General features: G+C 43.1%; 1 protein-coding gene across 4 annotated transcripts in view; it reads right to left on the minus strand.

Annotated features, from left to right (window-relative positions):
- The window catches only part of COL12A1 (collagen type XII alpha 1 chain), a 159,390-nt gene that overhangs the window by 75,327 nt on the left and 64,448 nt on the right, over nt 1-19,615 (minus strand). For all 4 annotated transcript variants that reach the window (XM_053286902.1, XM_053286901.1, XM_053286904.1 and 1 more), the window contains exons 23-29: nt 19,229-19,358; nt 18,321-18,460; nt 17,700-17,829; nt 4,244-4,383; nt 2,587-2,719; nt 2,442-2,468; nt 948-1,090 (exon numbers count right to left, since the gene is read on the minus strand). In XM_053286902.1, coding sequence (XP_053142877.1) covers nt 948-1,090; nt 2,442-2,468; nt 2,587-2,719; nt 4,244-4,383; nt 17,700-17,829; nt 18,321-18,460; nt 19,229-19,358 — 843 coding nt within the window. The remainder of the gene's footprint in view (nt 1-947; nt 1,091-2,441; nt 2,469-2,586; nt 2,720-4,243; nt 4,384-17,699; nt 17,830-18,320; nt 18,461-19,228; nt 19,359-19,615) is intronic.

A 19,615-nucleotide genomic window follows, 5' to 3' on the forward strand; every position in this document is an offset into this window, starting at 1 on the left:
GTAGACTGTGTGTAAATAGCATCATCATCATCATCATCATCATAGTAGTCATAATAATAGTAGTAGTAACAACAACAGTTTATTGAGACAGTAAAGTATTATGCCTGAAGTTAGTTATAAATTAAACACTTTTTGCCATGGACTCACATAGACTTTTTTTTTAAAAAAAACTTCTGTTATGGCCAATTAGACAGCTAAGCAGGGAAAGTAAAGACCAGAGCTCCAATAATAATACTAAAGCACTAGTATTTAAGAAATATGTAAACTGTTTGTAGAGGATCACTTGTGAAAATTATATTCATCTGTTTTGCTGCATGACTTCTAAGAAGCTGCAACCAATTCCACAATGTGTGCACAAAGCAAAATTAATTGTATGCAGTTGTCATACATGGCAATCTATATACATTGTCCATACATTTCCCTTCATTGAATTGCTTGCCATATATGAAATTTGTAGTGTTTGAAGGTACAGCCAAATAGCATACCCAGTAAAAAGATTTCCCTGACAGCTTGTCTACCCCCACCCCGCACTTGAATTACACTGAGATAAACTGATGCTTTCCTTGTTACACCTGAAAGACCACCATGAGTCATCTTGTGGGTTCTATTGATACAGGAAGCCAATCCATTTAATTATATGACATCCATAGTTTTCTGCAGAATGGTAACACTTACAATGCTCTGGGAAACTGATCTGACAAGTTTAGATTTAATTTTAAAATTAAATTTCTTCGTTGTTTTTATTGTATTGTTGTAAACTGCCCCGAGACTTGCATTTTGGGTAGTATGTTAAATAAGATAAAATAAAATCATACACATACACACACACCACACACACACTCATTCTCTCTCTCTCTCTCTCAATATATTCGATATATACTCCACAGGCATTTGTTTGGGAGAACATGGTTTTTTCAACTAGACAGTAATCTTTCAGAATTCATTACCGTTTGTTCAACACCGTCCCCAGTTGTAGGCTGATAAATAATCCTATACCGCTGCACTCGTCCAGTGGCAGGATCCCATTTAACTGTCAAGCTACTGGATGTTGCATTGTATACCTGAAGATTCCGTGGACCACTCTTTGGCACTGATGTGAAATTATTAAAACAGTTGTTAAGTCCGTTGATTATAACAATCACAGTATAACTGAATTGTTCTATACTATGATGTAAAATGTATACCAAGATTGTTAATGTATGTTCACTACTGAGAAAATTAATTTGACAGGCAATTTTTAAAAAAAAGAATTAAAATGCTACTTGGAGTAACTATACACCTCAGCGAGCCTGCCTAGAACTATGAAAATGCACCCTGCAGCAGAACTGGGGTCATAATTATATCAGAATCAGAACAACATTTATAACAAGAACCATGAGGCAGAGTACTAAACATGAACAGTGGGCAACAGAAGGACATAGAATAGACACAAAATATTTTTTTAATTATCTATGGTAATTGAAATTGCTGCTTCTATCAAAGGCAGATGTATCCATCCCAGTCCTCTGCATTAGCAAAAGTGCTTCTCTGCACATGTGTGTATGTGCACATGTCTCTGCACATGTGCATGAAAATTTATAACTTCCAGCTGCATTCCCTTGCATCACGTTGAATCCCACTCCAGGGGCGCTTCTCTGATTTCAAGAGTGGCTTCTGGGCTAGTATGATGGACTTTGGTAGAAAGACGTGCTGAAAAAGCCCTCACATGCTTCCAGTGTTCTATAGCTGGATCTTTGGATCCCAGCCATAGTAATCTATCTGCCAGTAATATAGCTGTCATAGTTGATATCACTGCAGATATTTGGCATCCAGTTCCTGATTTCAATTTCACTTATTTCAATACAGTATATTTTCAAGTATATGTGCTTGGGATAGTAGGATCAGTGGGCAGTACATTTTTCCACTGCAGAGAACATCATCCTGTCCCTGACAAAGGAAACTGAAAACTCTTCTCCCACAAAACCACTACAAACTGAGGTTTCCAGGTCTTTGCATCTCCAGTGGAAATGAACACACTGCAGAGGCTGTACAGCCACATCCATCTCAGCAGTGTACAGCAAGTCGCCTTTAGGAGGCACTACTGCACTGCACTGGGGAAGCAAAGCAAAGCAACCATAGCTTTTGGTGTGGTGCTCTCATCAAATCAGGACCCCAAACATCTGGCAGGACAACACCGGAGCTCAAGTTCAGATGTTTGAGTCAGGATCCAAAGTGCTAAACACAGTCTGCAGCATATGCATGGAGACTTTTCAGCTCCCCCTTCTAGTAGCATTATCTCGTGCCCTCTGGTCCTAGTCCAGCACTCTAACCACTACACCACGCTGGCTCACTTTATACCCACACCTGGGCTTCTCTGGATCCTGGCTTTGAAATGGTCCAGCTTATATTTTCCATAGTGCAGCCTGACATATAAATTGCTGTTCATGAATTCAAGGTCTTACCTGGTGTTGTTATAGGCACGATGGGTACTATAAAAAGCAAAAACAGATCATGGCTGTATTAAAAACTCATCTCTTTACTGAAAATTGCTACAAATTATATAAATTATAATGCATGTATTAACACTTTTCAGAATTGTTTACTTACACGTGCGCTCACTGCCAATCAGGTCATCGCTCTCTGATTCATCAGGATAGATGGCAGTAACTGAGATGTCATACAGTGTGTCTGGGGTCAGATTTTCAAACACCAAACTATTTTCATCACCATTCAGTATAGTCTTTGGAAGCAAAAGGAAAAAGAAAAGGATGAGGTAATGGATCTATCACAGTGATTCCCAAACTGTGTGACAGGCATATTTGAGAGAAGCTGAGTGTGGTTAAAAAAAAAAAAAAAGGCCAACCAGAAACAGGGAATATCAGGATCCAAAATGCAAGCCAAAACAAACCAAAAGAACAGATCCACTGCCCAGCAATTATCACATGTGATATCTCATAAGAATAGACACAATAAATATAATATGAATAAAATTTAATATGAACAACTTAAATAACCAGATATGTAAATATACAACATCTAAATATAAACATTTATAAAAAGGAACCATAAGATTCTACAAAATCAGCAATCAGAGCATGAGTAATTGTCCATAAGAACCACAACAGAGACCCGATATGCAGCCGTTTCAAAACATCTTTCTCAAGTGGATCAGAAGTCTATGATGGTATGTCCACTGTTCCCAAAATAATGTATTCCTTTATAAACTTTTTTTGATCTTCTTAATACATGCAGTACACCATAATTATTGTATTCAATTATGAAGGATCTCTTAATCTTTTAAAAGTTTTGAAAAAATGCCACGCTTCTCATTGAAGTCTCAGCCAAACTAAACAGCTCAATAGAGTCAACCTCCATTAGCCACCCTTTTGGATTCATCCACTACACTATGCCCCCTAGAACAGAGAAAGCCTGTGCAGCACTGGTCTCTTTCTCTACCAATGTCTAGAGTGACCAGAGACAACCTCATTGTCAAGTGAACTGAGACAGCTGCCTCAAGCGTCAGATGACCAGGGAGCAGAAAGTGCCACCACCTGGTTCTGCAGCATGGTCTGAGGGAATCCTACTCCCACCAGCTAGGTCACTGCTGGTACCAGTGGTATCACTTGGAATGGAGAAAAGAGGAAATGCTCTAGGATAGCAATCGTCTCTCTTCCACCTCCTCATCCGCTCTCTCCCATTCCTCCTTTCCAAATTCAGTAGGAAAAGAGAAGGGGGAGGGGAGCTCTTAACCTGCCTGCTGAGTGTGAAATGCTGCCATACCACAGAATAAGGGGATGGAGAACAAAGATGACAGGTTTTGTTATCCTGTTTGAGGTGCCTTTGTTATCCTGTTTGAGGTGCCTTGTTATCTTGAGCTACCTTTGGCAGTGATATTCCTGAGGGAGGACCTAAGGAGAAACTGGGGTTCCCTGGCAGGGCCGATACTACAACTTACAGGTTGGGTAGGTAGGGTGTATCCCTGAAACACAGGGTATTTTAAAGTAGAAAAGAAGATTAATCATCATCACAAACATTGCCCAGAAAACACAATCCCATCCTCTATGAATGGGTAAATCTCACATTGCAAAGATGATTACTACCCACTGTTCTGGGAGTTGATTGAGAATACACATGTACTGTATATCTTTTTGAGCAGAAGAATTTTAACTGAATGTTTCCCTTAGTATCAAAAGCTGGGGAAACATTGGTCTAATAATGATAGCATTATACAGAATAAGAAACTTTTGCAAGTATTCATACCTACCTCCAGTTTTTCCGTTTCGCCATAAGGTCCCCACATTATTCTATACAGTGCAACATCTGGTGCTCCATGGTCCCAAGTGCCTCTGAAACTAGTCTTGGTTACCTGATCAGTTCTCAGATTGGCTGGTGCTGGTACAGATACTGTCAGGAAAAAAAGAAGGTAGAAATTACCTGTCAAGAGAAAAAGTCTATACACTAAACATCAGTAGAATGTCATTTAAATCATCCTGGTTTTGGATTTAAATTTACAGGGCTGCTATTCCCATGAGGTAAGCTGAGACAGTCACCTCAGGTGGTGGATTTCCAGCCAATGGATGAGGCAGCAGCAACAGAATGCTCAGCCCCATGTGCACCTGCAGTCACTATCACCACCTCCTACTCTGCCTTCTCCCCTCCCCGCACTGCCACCTGGTTTGGTGGTGGCAATGTTCCAAGCCTGCAAAGAGCCATTTCCCTCCTCACTTGGCACATTCCATTTAAAAAGGAAGAGTGAATCAAGAAGAAAAGGAAGAATGGAAGAGGAGAGGAGAGTGGTGGCCTAGGCATCACTATCCTTTCCTTCATCTTTCCACCACTCTCCTCCACACTTCTTTTTCTGCTCCATTCCCACCTCCTTTTCAAATAGAAGCATGCCAAGCAAGGAGGGAATTGAGTGCACTGACACCACCAAACCAGATGGGAGAGGCGGCAGTGGCGGTGGTGGTGGCAGTGGCGGTGAAGAGGCAATCGGGGTGGGTATATTATTTGACGCCTTGCCTCAGGTGCCAAAAGACCCTGGGCTGCTACTACAGACAAATGAGAAATGTACAGAATCATACAATCATAGGGCAAGGTTGTCAATTTGTCTAGAACAATACACATTAGATCATTTTATTACAGCAGAACTATCACTCTATCTATTTATGCATACATGCATGCTCTTCTGCCTGCATATTACAGAATGTCGCTGCACCTACTATGGGCAACATCTGCATTTAGCAAGTTTCTGGATCCTACAATGGTTGAAGAATCCACCAAGCCAAGCCAGAGACTGTAATCCACTCCTGCCTCTTAGAAGACTAGAGAAAAAGGTTGATTAAAGCTCACATTAGTGATTCCAGCATCATGGAGATGAGTGAGAGAGATGCTATTGCTGGAGAAACTTCTTGTGAGATGACCAACAGATCTCTTGTATGGGGACCCACACACACCTGGAGTAGGCTCTACCAATGAAAGCTGGCTCATAGGTTACAGGTGACTGCTTTGTTTTGCACATTGAGCTTTCTGCTCATTACTGTTGAGCCTTGTTCAGACATCCATGCACATGAATTTAATTGCAACATACACAGGTTCACTTGACAAAGTATGTACATGAGTAGGGCCATACACATGTCCAGCTATGTCCACACTGCTGAAATTGAAGCCCACCACAATTGAGTGTCAACCAATTTTGCCTCCATCATAGGAACTGATAAAGACCCAGAATGCTGTCCCAACATGCAACAGGGAATTGCTTCTATTGCAGTTTGTAGTTCCAGTGGAGCTTCCAGAACTGGCCTGCTCTATCTGTACACGGAAATACACTGTCTAGGAAGGGAATTGGAATGAAGAACTAGTAATAGGTACTTTTTTCTGAGTAACTGAGAACAGCACTGACAAGCAGCAAGTTCTTTTGCCACTCTCTTTACACAGCTCCTGCAAAGGAGAACTAGCTTTGGATGAACACAGTGTGGGTTGGAGGAAACATCATCCTTTATTTGGCTGAGTATTCAAGACTATAGGTGGAATAAAATGTCTGAAATGGGACCCAAAGAGGTAAGACAGACCTGCTCATGAAAGTCTCCCTCCCTCTCCCGCTAGGGGTGCTAAGCTCCATGCAAAGGGGAACAGAGTAAATATAGCAGAAAGTCTCCCACCCAGCAGTCATCAAGGAACTGACCTTGGTGTCCCACCCATGCTTCATATCTTCCAAAGGTCTGTGAAATGTTACATGACTGTCTTAACTAGTGAAAGGCAGATGGGAAGGGATTGGCATGCTGGAAGGAAAATATCCAGCTTCCTTCTTTGCAATGGATAAGGCAAAGGAGTCACAGCAGATCTCCCTCTCTTTCTCTTAACTCCCTACTGCTCCCCCACCACTACCACCCGGTCAGTCCCTCGGGGCATTTCCACCTTCTCTCACCCAAACTGGGGCAGGTGGTCCTCTTGCGATGCAGTCTCCCAGGGAGATCCATCCCCTGAAGGCAACTGTTTGTAGAAATAGGCCCATCTATTATGCTGTATGTGCATTTGTGCATGAGTTTGAGTGAATGATTGTACCTGCGTACTATGAATGATTGAGTGATTGATTGAATGAATGAATGATTGATTGATTGACTGAGTGATTGATCACCATTGAGTGACTGAGTAAATGATTGTACCTGTGCACTGCTATATGTGAGTTCAGCATAATACGTAAATAACTGTACATGACTACAGTTCTCAACAAGTGTACACTGTCCACAGACCATACATGCATTTAACATCACTGGTGTGGGTGGGTGGGTGGGTGGGTGGGTGCGTGCGTGCACGCACGCGCGCACACACACACACACACACACACACACACACACACACACACACACACACACCCCTCCCTCCTGGTTTGAAAACTTGAGCTTTTTTTCATCTTCCATCTCCCCCTTCTTGAAACAGCTGTTTTGCTTTTCTCTTTTCTGAAGATCTATGTTAGAGGCAATAAACTATTCAATGCAATGCTTAAAGGCAACAATCCTATGCACACTTGCCTGGGAGTCAGCTGTAATTAAAACAGTGGGATTTACTTCAAGTAAACATGCAAGGGATCTGGCTGTAAGCTGTCCTTACTGAAATCAATAGGACATAAATATTTTTCACTTTGGCTGGATCATGTCCAGAGTTGCCTGAGTTGGAGGTTGAAAGGTTTCCTGTTTCAATTTGTACATGAGTTTGGAGACGTTGAAAATACTGAAATTGGTAGATCAAATTATGGTTCATAAGCTCTCTAACCCAAATGTATGGTATCAGTCCTTTTAAAAAGCAGCTATTAAACAGGTAAGGAGAGAGGGTTAGGGTTAGAGAATTCACTCAGGGGAGTAGCTATAACTGAACAGATGGGTTCAAAGAACCTAGACCCCCCAGCTCCTGAGGGGCCCCAAGCTCCACTCCTTGGAGCGAGGGAGATAATGAAGAAACTATCTCCCTCGCTCCAAGGAGCCACTGGAGAGAGGGGTAAACACAGGCCCTTTCCCCCAGCTATGCCCCTGAATTCATTTGATGAACTGAATGTCTGAATAGGTCTTTGGTGTTGTAGTAGTGTGTAACTCTCCTCCTCCCATGTCACAGTGCTCACATGAGTAAAGCATGTGGATGTTTGCTATTCAACATGCAAAGGGCAGCCAAATGTAAGATATGAATCAGATCTGTTAAAAGCCCGTTAAAATCTGCAGAAACTCTTGCCAAGAATACAAACATGTGCCAAACCCACAACAGAACCCAAGCATCCTGACACCAAAGTCTTGCGTTCTGTTTCTGATCTAGACCCAGATCACTGTTGCTTCCTCTCTCTTTCACATACACACATTGCAAGATTAACATCGTATGCTGCTAAAAGCAGACTGGCTACTTTGCAAAACATATTGTAACTACATTGCTGCATTGCTCATTTGTACTGATTCCTCCATAAATACTGAACCAATTCAAAAGTTGGTTCTCATTCCCAGCACTTCCTTTCTTCTGCGGGGGGGGGGGGGAGAGAACTCCTCCCTAATTATCTAACAGTGCAATGTCTCCCAAACAGCACTGAGGAAGCATCTAACTTCTTGCATCTATGTGAAATCTACCTATTCCCTCAGCCACTTTTGGAGCCAGGATACCTGGTGGCCCACTCACAATCCAAATTTGTGCTTCCTCTCTATCCAGTGGCCAAGACAGTTGCAAGAGGAGGAAGAGAAGTGGTAAATGTTATGAGGATTAACAAATGTTCCTGCTGAAAGGGTAAAATTGGAAACAGTGGAATGCATTCCCAAAAAGAGAACAGTCAGTGGAATGCATTCCCAAAAAGAAATATTTGCTTGCTGAACTAAATAACGTCATTGCAAATTGCAGCCCCCACAAGGATGCACCAGGGAACTCAGCCCCCCGCTGAAGAGATGGCCAGGAATGAGAAAAGAAGAGGTTGGGGAGGGACAGCCTTAAATCTAAGTTGAAATATCCACAATGTTTGGGCTGTCCTTCACATCCAGGGCTGTATGAAAGGGGAAGCTGGAGCAGGGGGAAAGGCAGGCAGTTGCCCAGGGCCCTGTGTGGCCCAGCCCAAGTAGGGCTGGAACAATATTTATTCAGCATGGTGGTGGTGCTGGGTGTCCCACAAACTATTTTCACCCTGGGTCTCACACAATCTAGAGACAGCCCATCCTATATCATACCATATTACCAGCCCTAAACTGAAGAGGAAACCACTGTAGAAGTGGGGATTTTAAGGGCTTGTTTGCCTATCATGCTGCTTAGCTAGAGGTTTGCCTACAGTTGCCACTAACTCGTTTGGCAGCTACTCTGTTGCTACCCTTGGACTCTGGAATGTGCTCCCTGTTGAAATAAGAGCCTCCACATCTCTGGCAACTTTTAAATTTCTTTTTAGAATGTGAGCCCTTTGGGGACAAGGTTCCATCTTATTTGTTATTTCTCTGTGTAAACCGCCCTGAGCCATTTTTGGAAGGGTGGTATAGAAATTGAAATAATAATAATAGGCACTGAAGACACATTTATTTGCCCAGGTTTCACCCTCCCCACACCTACACTGAGGCTATTCACACGATCGGGCCGGTGCACGGGGAAGGCTGAGTCCAACTCACCTTCTCCGCCAGATGACAGAGCAAATGTTGCTCAGAGTGCAGACTGTGCTCCCAGTTAGTTGATCTGCACTGCTCCGAGCAGCATGGATCTCTGGAGGCCAGGAAGACACTTCCCAGCCTCCAGGAATCCTACAATGCACCACACACCAAGCGTGGTGCATTGGGGGATTCCCCCAACAGACAGGTGCTCTAAGTGGTCCTGGCAGGTGGGTTAAGGGCCTGCTCATGACTTTAACCTCAGCTAAGAGCCGGGCAAAGAAGTGGAGTTAGATGGCGTGAGAGCACATGAGCAGCCTAAACCCGGCTAAAAAGTAGGGTCAGGCTAGAAGGGAGCACTGGGATCCATGCAGATCCCAGTGCTTCACATGAGCAGCCTAAACCAGGCTGGGCTATCCTTTCTTTCATTTCTTTGCTGAAGTTATTTCATTTCTTTGCTGAAGTGGGGAAGAAAGGAACATTCTTTTTTCCCCCTCCCCATCCCATACCTGCTTTCATCGTTGCTAAGGCTTCAGGAATGTAGCCACCATTGTGTGAACGGGTTCAAAGAACCTGGGCCGCCAATGGCAGGAGCCGCTGAAGCTCCCAGGGGGGCGTGGCTTGGGCTGCAAAAGAGCCCCAAACAAACCTCCCCCACTGCCCAGGCTACTAAGAGCCCTGAGCAATCGCTTACCCAACCTTTTTAGGCAGCGTTTGCACCCCCTGTCACACACAAAGGGTGCGTGGCCCCGAGCGCCGAAGAGCCCGAGCGAGCCCTTCCATGTCATTTCAGGCAGCACTTGCTCCCTGAAAGCATCTATTCTCCCTTTTTCTCCCTCTCTGGAGGAAGAGAAAGGGGAATATGGGCAAGCGCTCGCTTGTGGGCAAGGAGGGGAATTATCTTGGGGTTCAGGCACGCCCCATGCATGTGACATCATGTGCACGGGACATCCTTAGAGGGGCCGCCGGGCAGGACTGGACCCAGGCCGCCGTTCAGCTGGGTCCGTGACTGTAAGGCTTTTAATGGTTTCTAATAATGTTCTGTCCTGACAGAAGGGCTTTGCACAGCTTACAGGGGCCCTGCATTACACAGCTTACGCAGCCCAGCAACAGAGACTCCTCTAGTTCTGGCAGGGCTGGAACAATACCAATTCATCATAGATTGCTCTTACCAGGAGGAGTTTCTGTATCTCCCTCCACACTATCATTTTTTAATAATATTTTTCTCCATACCTGAAGAGGCTGCAGAGTACACAGAAGCCATTGCTTTCCCTGTGGGTGGCTCCATGTCATTACCCTACTACTTGGCAGAGAGCCACCAATTTGCTGTTAGAGGGATGTTAACAACAATTATTACTGGTTCACAGCATTGTGCATTTATCCCCAAAGTAAATTCTGAACTGGCAACTTCAACCTCTTTTTACCTTTCACAGTCACTTGTCGATATGTTCAACATCCTTCCCCAGTCAGCCTATGATGACATTTTTATTCATGTCTTAATTGCTTCAAATCATTGGTGGTTGCAGAAATGCCATCGTTGTGGTTTTTGTCTATAAAGTTCAAGTCTGCTTATGTTCTTTCTCAAGAAGATGCTCCCTTGATAAACACAGTGGCATGCTGCGGGTGGGTGTGGAGACCATTCTTTCCCAGTGACCCACGCTGAGACAGATGTGCAGTGGTTTGGCAGGCTTGCACTGGAGTTTGTCTGACACGGCCCACACAATCAGGCCCAGCATCCATGAGCTGGAGTTAGGATAAACTTCTTTTGTCCCCATGGCCTGCTTTTCTGCCTTTATGTAACTTTGGGGCTTGGACTTTACCTATGGCCCGGCCATTATTTTTGTTGTTCTCTCTGTGTTGCACAGCCAGCGTTGGGTTTTCTTTACCCAGTGTTCCCCATAAACCTTACATGGGATCAAAAAAATGATGTGGGGTACCAAAAAGTCATGCTATACTTGTCCCGCAGAATGTTCTATTTACTTGCCACTGTGTGGGCATGAGCAGGCAAATCCTTCCCAGAGCTAATGGTTCTCCCTTGTGAGATTGTAGGACACCATCCCCAGTAATATGTCTGAGAAAAGTTATGCCAGAGACGCAGCTTGGGAACTGCAACAGGAATTATGCAATTCCAGGCAGTGTACCTGAGAGGCCAATCTTATGTAGATTTAACTAAGAGTTTATTCAGAAAACACTCCATTTTCTCCTTCCCCTCCCTTTTCCTTTCTGATTCCACTCCCCACACTCTCTACAAGATCCCCGCTGGGACAAACTTCTAAACAAAACATAAAATAAAATGGATAGAATACAACACATCTGTCCCCTTTATAACCACCAGAATTGAACTGATTTAAAATTCAGTGACAGAGTCTTTAAATCTTTTAGGTGGTCTCCTGTCACGCACACTTCTAATTCTTGGGTTCTCTGGCACAGGAGCTCTTAGCGATGTTCTCTCTTGTAAAGAGGCTTGTCCATCACTTTCATCAGCCCCCTATGTGAGGTCAGAACTGGAGGCAAGATCAAAGTCCTCTCCAGTTCCTCTCTCAGGACCAGACACCCTTCCCTCTTTTTTCATAGTATGCATGCTGGAAAGTCTCAAACTGTTCCATTTCCCCCCATCATTCAATATGACAGAATCTCCTCAGATTTTGATTTTTTTGTTTTGATCCAGAATATCAAGAACACCACTTTCTCACTTTATAAGGCAGCTATACTCAAACTCCCCCCACCTGAAATGTTTGCTGTTTCACACCCCATTTCTGATCCACACACAATTTGTAATTTTGTTGTTTCTCCCTTACCCGATCACAAATCTCTGCATCTTCAGGGAGAGGTAGCATAGAAAACCCTGTCAGTTGCTACCATTGTGTAAGTTTGGTGGCAGCTTTGCATCCTCTCAGCAGTTCAAAAGGTTATTTTCCTGTAGTGGAATGAGTTGTTTGATAAGCAATAGTGTCTCACAGATTGCCTCTTTCCAAGACTGTTGTTGCACAGTAACCAGTTGTAAATTTCCTTTCACTATTCTGTTCATTTTTTCCACTAAGCCATTCCCTCAAGGATATTGCAAGGAAATAGTCCTGTGTTTTATCCCATGATTATGCAAATATTGCTCCATTTCAAATCAGGTAAGCTGTGTCCCATTGTCAGTCACTATGTTGTTTAGGAAGACCATCTCTCACAAAACTGCAGCCATGAATTGGATCACCTGGTTAGTAGTAATGTTGTCAGCAAATACAACTTATGGCCACCAGAAATACTAAGCCACCATCATGATAACAAATCTTTTGTTTGTGGGTTGGTTATCAAAAGGCCCCATTCTATCCAGAGCAAGTTTTTCCCAGGGCCCATTGGGATACCCTATTGGAGTCAAGGGGATGGCAAAAGTCTTCTGTGACTTACTTGTCAAATACAGCACAAGCCTGATAGTACCTGATCACATCTTCAATGTCTTTGTCCATACCAGGCCACATACCTTTATCTGATTCACCTTTTAGTCAAGTTCCTACCCAGGTGAATTTGTGGGCAATTTTGATCACTTTTGCTTGTAAGTTGCAAAAAAAAGGCACCACCAAATGATCAGTCCTCAGCACTAGCTCACTGAGAATAGAAAGCTCACTTGCTACATGCATGCATGATTGAGGATGTTTAGGTAGCTTGTTTTTGAATGGTCAACCATTTTTTATATAATGTTTGAGTTCAGTAAGCACTTGGTCAGCACTGAGGGTCATTTTCAATTCAGAAGACATGATCACTCCATGAGTGGATGAAGCTATTTGCGCAATCACAACTCCTTCAGCCTCATCTTTTGGTATATCCTCTTGGCTGGGACAAAGAAGTCAAGATAAACAAACCGCAGTTGTATTCTGAAGACCTAGAAGATATTCCATCTGGAAATCAAAATCCATAAGTCTGGTGATCCATTTGACTATTCTTGGGGTTGTTTGACTTTGATTTACCCAAATAGTAAGTAAAGTAGATCAGGGTTCATAGTCTGACTGTAAAATGAATTTTCTGCTCCACAACTAAGTCCTGAAGTGCCTCACCACCCAGAGACATGCTAGAGCTTTTTTTTCCAATGACAGAATACAACTTCTCTGAAGCAGCAAGCACACTGGAAGCAAAGACAACTCCCTGTCCCCTTTTTGCTAGGTCAAGACAGCACCCAAACCATATTCAGATGCATCAGTGGTTAGAACAGTATACATGTTGGTGTCAAAAGAAGTGAGAGCAGGGCTTTCAGCAATGGCCAGTTCAATAGTCTGAAAACTAGCCTTGCAGGATGCATCCCAGTTTATGCTACATTCTTTTGTAAAAGAAGATGCAGTGGAGCAGCTTTGGAGGCAAATTGTCTAACAGTTTTGGAGTAAATACAGAGTCCTAAAAATGAGCAAAGTGAATCCTTGTTGTGTGGCTCTGGTGCTTCCCGAATAGCTTTCACCAAGTTTGTTTTGGGATATATGCCTCTCTGAAATATTGTGTGTCCCAAGTACATCACCACGTGTGTTCAAAACTGATATTTCTCTGCAGAAATAGTAAGTCCGTATTGTTGGAGTTTTCTTAAGATTTCTGTCAGTTTAGCATCATGTTCCTCAGTGGTTTTGCCATAAGCTAAAATATCATCCAGAAAGTGAGTGATGACATCCATAGTCCCAAAAATTGTATGCATCATTCTTTGAAATACCAAAGCTGCAGAGGCAAATCCAAAGAGCAATCTTTTGTTCTTTAGGGTGGACCTTCTGGGATGATGAAGACTGAGTTATTTGCGAGAAATTTTGAGCAGAGAAATTTGATCATAGGCCGAAGACAAGTGCAAAGTTGTGAACACTGAGGCCTCTTTAAGAGTTAGCAGCATTTCATTGATATTGAGTAATAGATGACAATCTACTACCATATTGGAGTTCACATCTCTTAAATCTATGCATATTCAAAGTGTACCATTTGATTTTCTCACAAGAACAATGGGAGAGACTCATTCTGATGAATCAACAGGCTCTATGGTGTCAGCATGCTGTAGTCTTAAGAGCTCCTCTCTAAGTGGTTGGTGCAATACTATGGGTACATTGCTCCCTTGTGTTGTACAGGTATTGAATTTGCCTTCACCTGAATTTTATGTTTGAAATGTATGGCAGTGCCAGGAATATCAGCAAAAACATCCGAGAAATCAGCAGTCATTTCTGCAATCATTTCTGCATATTCTCCATCATCTATAATATGTGTTCTGTGCTATTTGGGTCTAACATTATCTATTGCTCTTTCTGATGTTTCCAGCTCAATACTGAGAATCCTTTTTGTGACACATACACTTCCCCTTCTGTAGTTCATCCTTTGTAATCCAGGACAACAGTGAAGTATCCATTTATGGCAAATCCATATCCCCATGGGTGGATGTCTGAAGGCTGCAAGTGCAGATCTGATGTAGTAAGGATGAGTTTCTTGTAAAGTAGATGGGAAATAATAGTATATGGAGAACCAGAATCAGCCACCATCCACACTTCATGGCCATTAAGTTTAACTTGACAATCTGATGAAGCAGGCTCTGATTCTGTCACACTTAAAACATTGTCAGGAAATGGTTCATCTAGCTCATCCTTATCATATAGTGAATCAGTATTGGAGGGGACAGCAGAGTTACAAACAAAGTGTCCCCCTTTTTTTGCACCTGTTGCAAGTGACCTTCTGTGCAGGACAGTGAGCAAAATTGGCTTTGTGAGCAGAGTCTCCACATTGGTAGCTCCTCCTTTCTTGTGCTGCCACTTTCTGGGGCAATGCCATATGAGAAGACTGGGTTTGGAAAGATTTCGACTGAAGAGTCTAGATCTCAGGAGGTTCGTTTTGGGGTACCAAGAGTGTGAGCTGGAAATGAAGAGCATTTTCCACCGTCCTAGCCATCTCTATAACTTTACACAAGGTATGTTTCTGCCCCAATTTTTCAAGCAGTTTGGAGCACTTTGTTTTCATAACAACCTGATCCCTGATCAGTTCATAAGTAAAGTTGGCAAACTCACAGGTTACACTTAAGGCATGCAATGCTGTGACATAGTGATCAATTGATTCACCAGGCATTTGGGATCTAGAACAGTACTTGTAACGTCCAGCAAGGTTGATCATTTAAGGCAGGGATTCTCAAACCTGGGTCCTCAGGTGTTATTGGACTTCAACTCCCATAATCCCCAGCCTCAGTGGCCTTTGGTTGGAGATTATGGGAGTTGAAGTCCAATAACACCTGAGGACCCAAGTTTGAGAATCACTGATCTAAGGCTTGAAGAGCACCTTCATAAGAGTTGGCATCCCCTTCCAAGTTGGCAAGAAAGGGCAGATGATTATATATTATTTGGCCTTCACGCCCAGGCAGTGAAGCAATATAGCCTTCTGCTTTGCTGGAGTAAAATCAGGGCTCTGTATAGTGAGGAGGTAATTGCAGAAATAGGACCTCCATTGTTTCCAGGAAAGAGCAAGTTCTCCTGAGGTGGACAAGAAAAAAGATCATGGTGATGGGATCTGAATCACGCAGCTGTGGGCATCCAGTGAATAACAGAGTCCAGAACTGAGAAGGAAAAAGTACCTTCACAGGTTGTGCAGGTCAGGAAGCTGGAGAAACAATCAGCAGCAGGGATAGTAGAAAGCAGTTCAGGAATGTAGGCCCAGTAATGCGATGAAAGGAAGTTGCAGGAACATTCACAAGCTTTGCAGGCTCACACACTTAGCTGGTTCAAAATCTCATCGCCAAATGTTTTATAGCTGCTTCCCTCACAAACACAAAGTAATCTTATATAGATTTAACTAAGAGTTTATTCGGGGGGAAACTCAATTTTCTCCTTCTCCATTCCCTCCCTTTTCCTTTCAGACTCCACCCTGCACACACTCTCTAAAGGATCCCTACTAGGACAAACATCAAAACAACAAATCATACTGGATATAATACAACAGTAGGTTAGGCTGAGAACAAAGCTACTGGCCTAGAGTCACCTAGTGAGTTTTATGGCTGAACAGGGATTTGAACTTGGGTTTCCCCAGTTCTAGTCCACCACTCTAAAAACTACACATTGCCTAAATCAGTACAGATGGCCCTCGTTATTCGCAGTGATTCCATTCTTGCCGATAGGCGCAAATACAGAAACGGTGAATAACGAAACCTTACCCCATGGGAATCCAGGGTAAGTTACTTAAGCCAAAAAGCCTAGTTTTTAAAGCCAAAAAGCTCCTGGCCTCCACCTCTCCAGCATGGCCCCCCAAAACCAACAAATTTTCCAAATGATTGTGAATGGGGGGTGAGATTTGAGAGGGAAAGAGCCACAAAATGCCTCTGTGATGCAAAATGGCAGCTGGAAATGACATCTGAAGTTATTTCCAGGAACCATGAATAGGTGAATTTTTCCTTTTTTAAAAACCATGAATAAAGAAACTAGGTCTCTTAGACCCAACCGCAGATACATAAAATGGTGATCTGCAAGACTGCAGATCACAAGAGCCACCAGTATTGCATTGGTAGATAGGGATGTGCGGACCAGTCCGGCCCAGCAGTTTGGTCCAGCGGTTCATGGTCAAACCGAACCAACCCCCGGTTCCATCAGACCGGAACCGGACCGCCGGGTCCGGTCCAGCAGGTCCACGAACTATTTTTTAAAAAATTTAAAGTCAATTAACTACCTGTAGCCCCTTCGGGGGGCTTGCTGAAGCCGCGGGGGGGAGGGTCCACGCGGGTTCCCTCTCCCCCCACCGGCCTTCATCATCACCGCAGTGGCCGGGTAAGTAATGCCTTTTCAGCCCTTTCAGGCCTCCATAAGATCGAGCGGCCGCCATTTTGGCAGCCGCCGCGCATGCACAAATGCCCCCCACAGAGGGCATTTGCGCATGCACAGCAGCAACCAAAATGGTGGCCGCTCTATCTTACAGAGGCCCGAAAGGGCCAAAAAGGCATTACTTACCCGGCCGTGGCAGTGATGACGAAGGCCGGTGGGGGGGAGGGGGAACCCACGTGGACACACACACACACACACACACCTCTGCGGCTTCAGAAAGCTCCTCAAAAGGGGCTACAGGTACTTAATTGACTTTAAAGAAAAATTTAAGTTCGTGGACTGGTCCGGGATCGGACCGGACTGCGGTGGGGGGGTCAATGGGGGGCCAGACCAACTGGCCCGGTTCCATTCGAGGCCAGTCCAGCCTCGAACCGAACCAGGCTAGATGGTTCCGTGCACACCCCTACTGGTAGATGCCACTGGTAGATGCCGCATAGACTTGCTATGGGCATTGGTTGTTGACAACATGCTGTTGATGCTTACTTTTATGATTGCTAGAGCTGCTGTAGATGAGTGTTGATGTTTCAACATATGTGAAATATTAATCTGGTATCTTCTATGTGTATTGGTGACTAGCATGCAACCACAGTTTCCAGTGGCATCAACTTCATCTGATGATAAGATCAGGCAGCTGTTCAACAAAAAGCTCACACAGACAATATAGAAGTGTCAGCAATGCCCAGGTCTCTCCATTAAAATATCTTCAAAGCATCTAATTAAATATATAGCTGGCAAATAAAATCATCCTAAGGTACCTAAAGTGTTGCTACTGAAATTTCAAACCATACATTTGTTAAAGAATTCAAGGAAGCCTATTAAGCAATAGTTGACTTACAAGTGGTAGCATCTGCAGCTACTGGCACAGATTGTCCTTCATCATATTCCGCAACAAGTTCCACATTATAGAGTGTTTGCGAGAAAAGATCACGGAGGACAGTGCTTGTCTGAGATGGATCTACTTCCACCTAAACATAAACAAGATGCCAAGTTTATACAAATGTAACTTTCCACCTTACAGCATGTTTTTCCTTTCTCAACCAGTGGGAAGTCCAGGTAAATCTTTCAAGGGCTATTTCTGTTAGAAGCACCAGAGACTTGTGGTGTCTTTACAAGGATTCACTTATTTCAAGATGAATGACACCATATCATATGGAGATATTTTCTTTGATCCTATTAAACACTATATGGACAACGCCTAGTACTTTTCCTAACAATCAATGTGACCCGCTGGTATGTTTTCCAGGCTATGGGAAACACCTATATTGGGCAGCTGTGATATAAGAAGATGCTGAAAGGCATCATCTCATACTGCATGGGAGATGGCAATAGTAAACCCCTCCTGTATTCTACCAAAGACAACCACAGGGGCTCTGTGGTTGCCAGAAGTCGAAACCGACTTGACAGCACACTTTACCTTACCTAAACTATCTTCATGTCTTTGCTAAAATTCACTTACCTCTTTGATGTCATCTTCTTCACTTGCTTTGTATCTCAGGATGTATTTACGAACTTTCCCTGGAGCACGTTCCCAAGAGACTCTCATGCTGCTGTGAGTAACATCTCTTATCTTTAAGCTTTTTGCTCCACTCAAAGGTACTGTAACACAACAACATATTGGCAAGATATGTTTTGCTTCCCCCCCCCCAAAAAATTTATATTTTGGCCTATATATCCTAAAGTGTTCTGATCCATTTAGAGTCTACATTAATATTAAACATGGACTCTACATTTATGTTAAACATGGTCTGAAACAAGAAGCATTTTAAACCTTATGTGAGAAAATGGCCATTGATGAATAGTTTTTAAGACAGCTAGAATTGGGTTGAGAGACTCATGAGTATGCACATTTTCTCATGGGATACAATATTCATTCTGTCCCACTGTCATCTCTCAAACAGATTTTGCAAGTTTTTGAAGCAATATCAAAACCTATTTACCACAGAAAACCTATTTACTAAAGAAAAGCGCAGGCAAATAATCCTCTTTAAAAACACCTTCATCTCCCCCCCCCCAAAACACACTACCATCTGTTTCTAGTTGGCCTAAAGTCTCTGCTATCCATATCTGAACAAAAAGAGACTGCCCCTAAAAAACTGCACAATGTGGATACTTTTTCCCCAGAAAGGCTTTAAATGGGGATTGACTTTTGGTGGCTGAGGTATGGGTACAGGGGCACTATCATATCATTGTATATTTTAACTGTGTTTTAGTAAAAAGTAACCCAAATTCTTTGGGAATAAATCTAAATCATTAAGTAATGGGATAACTATGTAAACAAGTTAGGACACTCACATACTATTTGATGCATGACATTGCTAAATCAGGAGAAAAAAGAACATATAACAAGAATTATATTGTTCCTACATGTGACTTCCTGAGTGGTGAGAGGATCACTGGTAAGATCATCAAATGTTGCATGAATTGTTAAAGTGTACTCAGTGTTAGGAATCAGGTCAACCAGCTGTACATCATTCACTGATGCTCCAACTCGCATCTGTAAAAAGAAAAACAAGAACGTTTAGAGGAAACAAGAAGACATAAAAACAAAAAGCGTATGCAGTTACATTAAAAATTGGTTTCCACATTTTAGAATGTATACAACTTCCTGATGGATGCCATTGTGTATATAATTCTCCAGTCAATGTGCTTCAACTTCATACTATGTGCCAAAAACTGTCTCACTGCTCAGGCATACGGAAAGAAATCTAAGTCCCCTCTATCTCATTCCCTTTCCCTCTTTTACATGCATTC

This window comes from Hemicordylus capensis, chromosome 1 (genome assembly GCF_027244095.1).
Source record: "Hemicordylus capensis ecotype Gifberg chromosome 1, rHemCap1.1.pri, whole genome shotgun sequence".
Classification (NCBI taxonomy): domain Eukaryota; kingdom Metazoa; phylum Chordata; class Lepidosauria; order Squamata; family Cordylidae; genus Hemicordylus; species Hemicordylus capensis.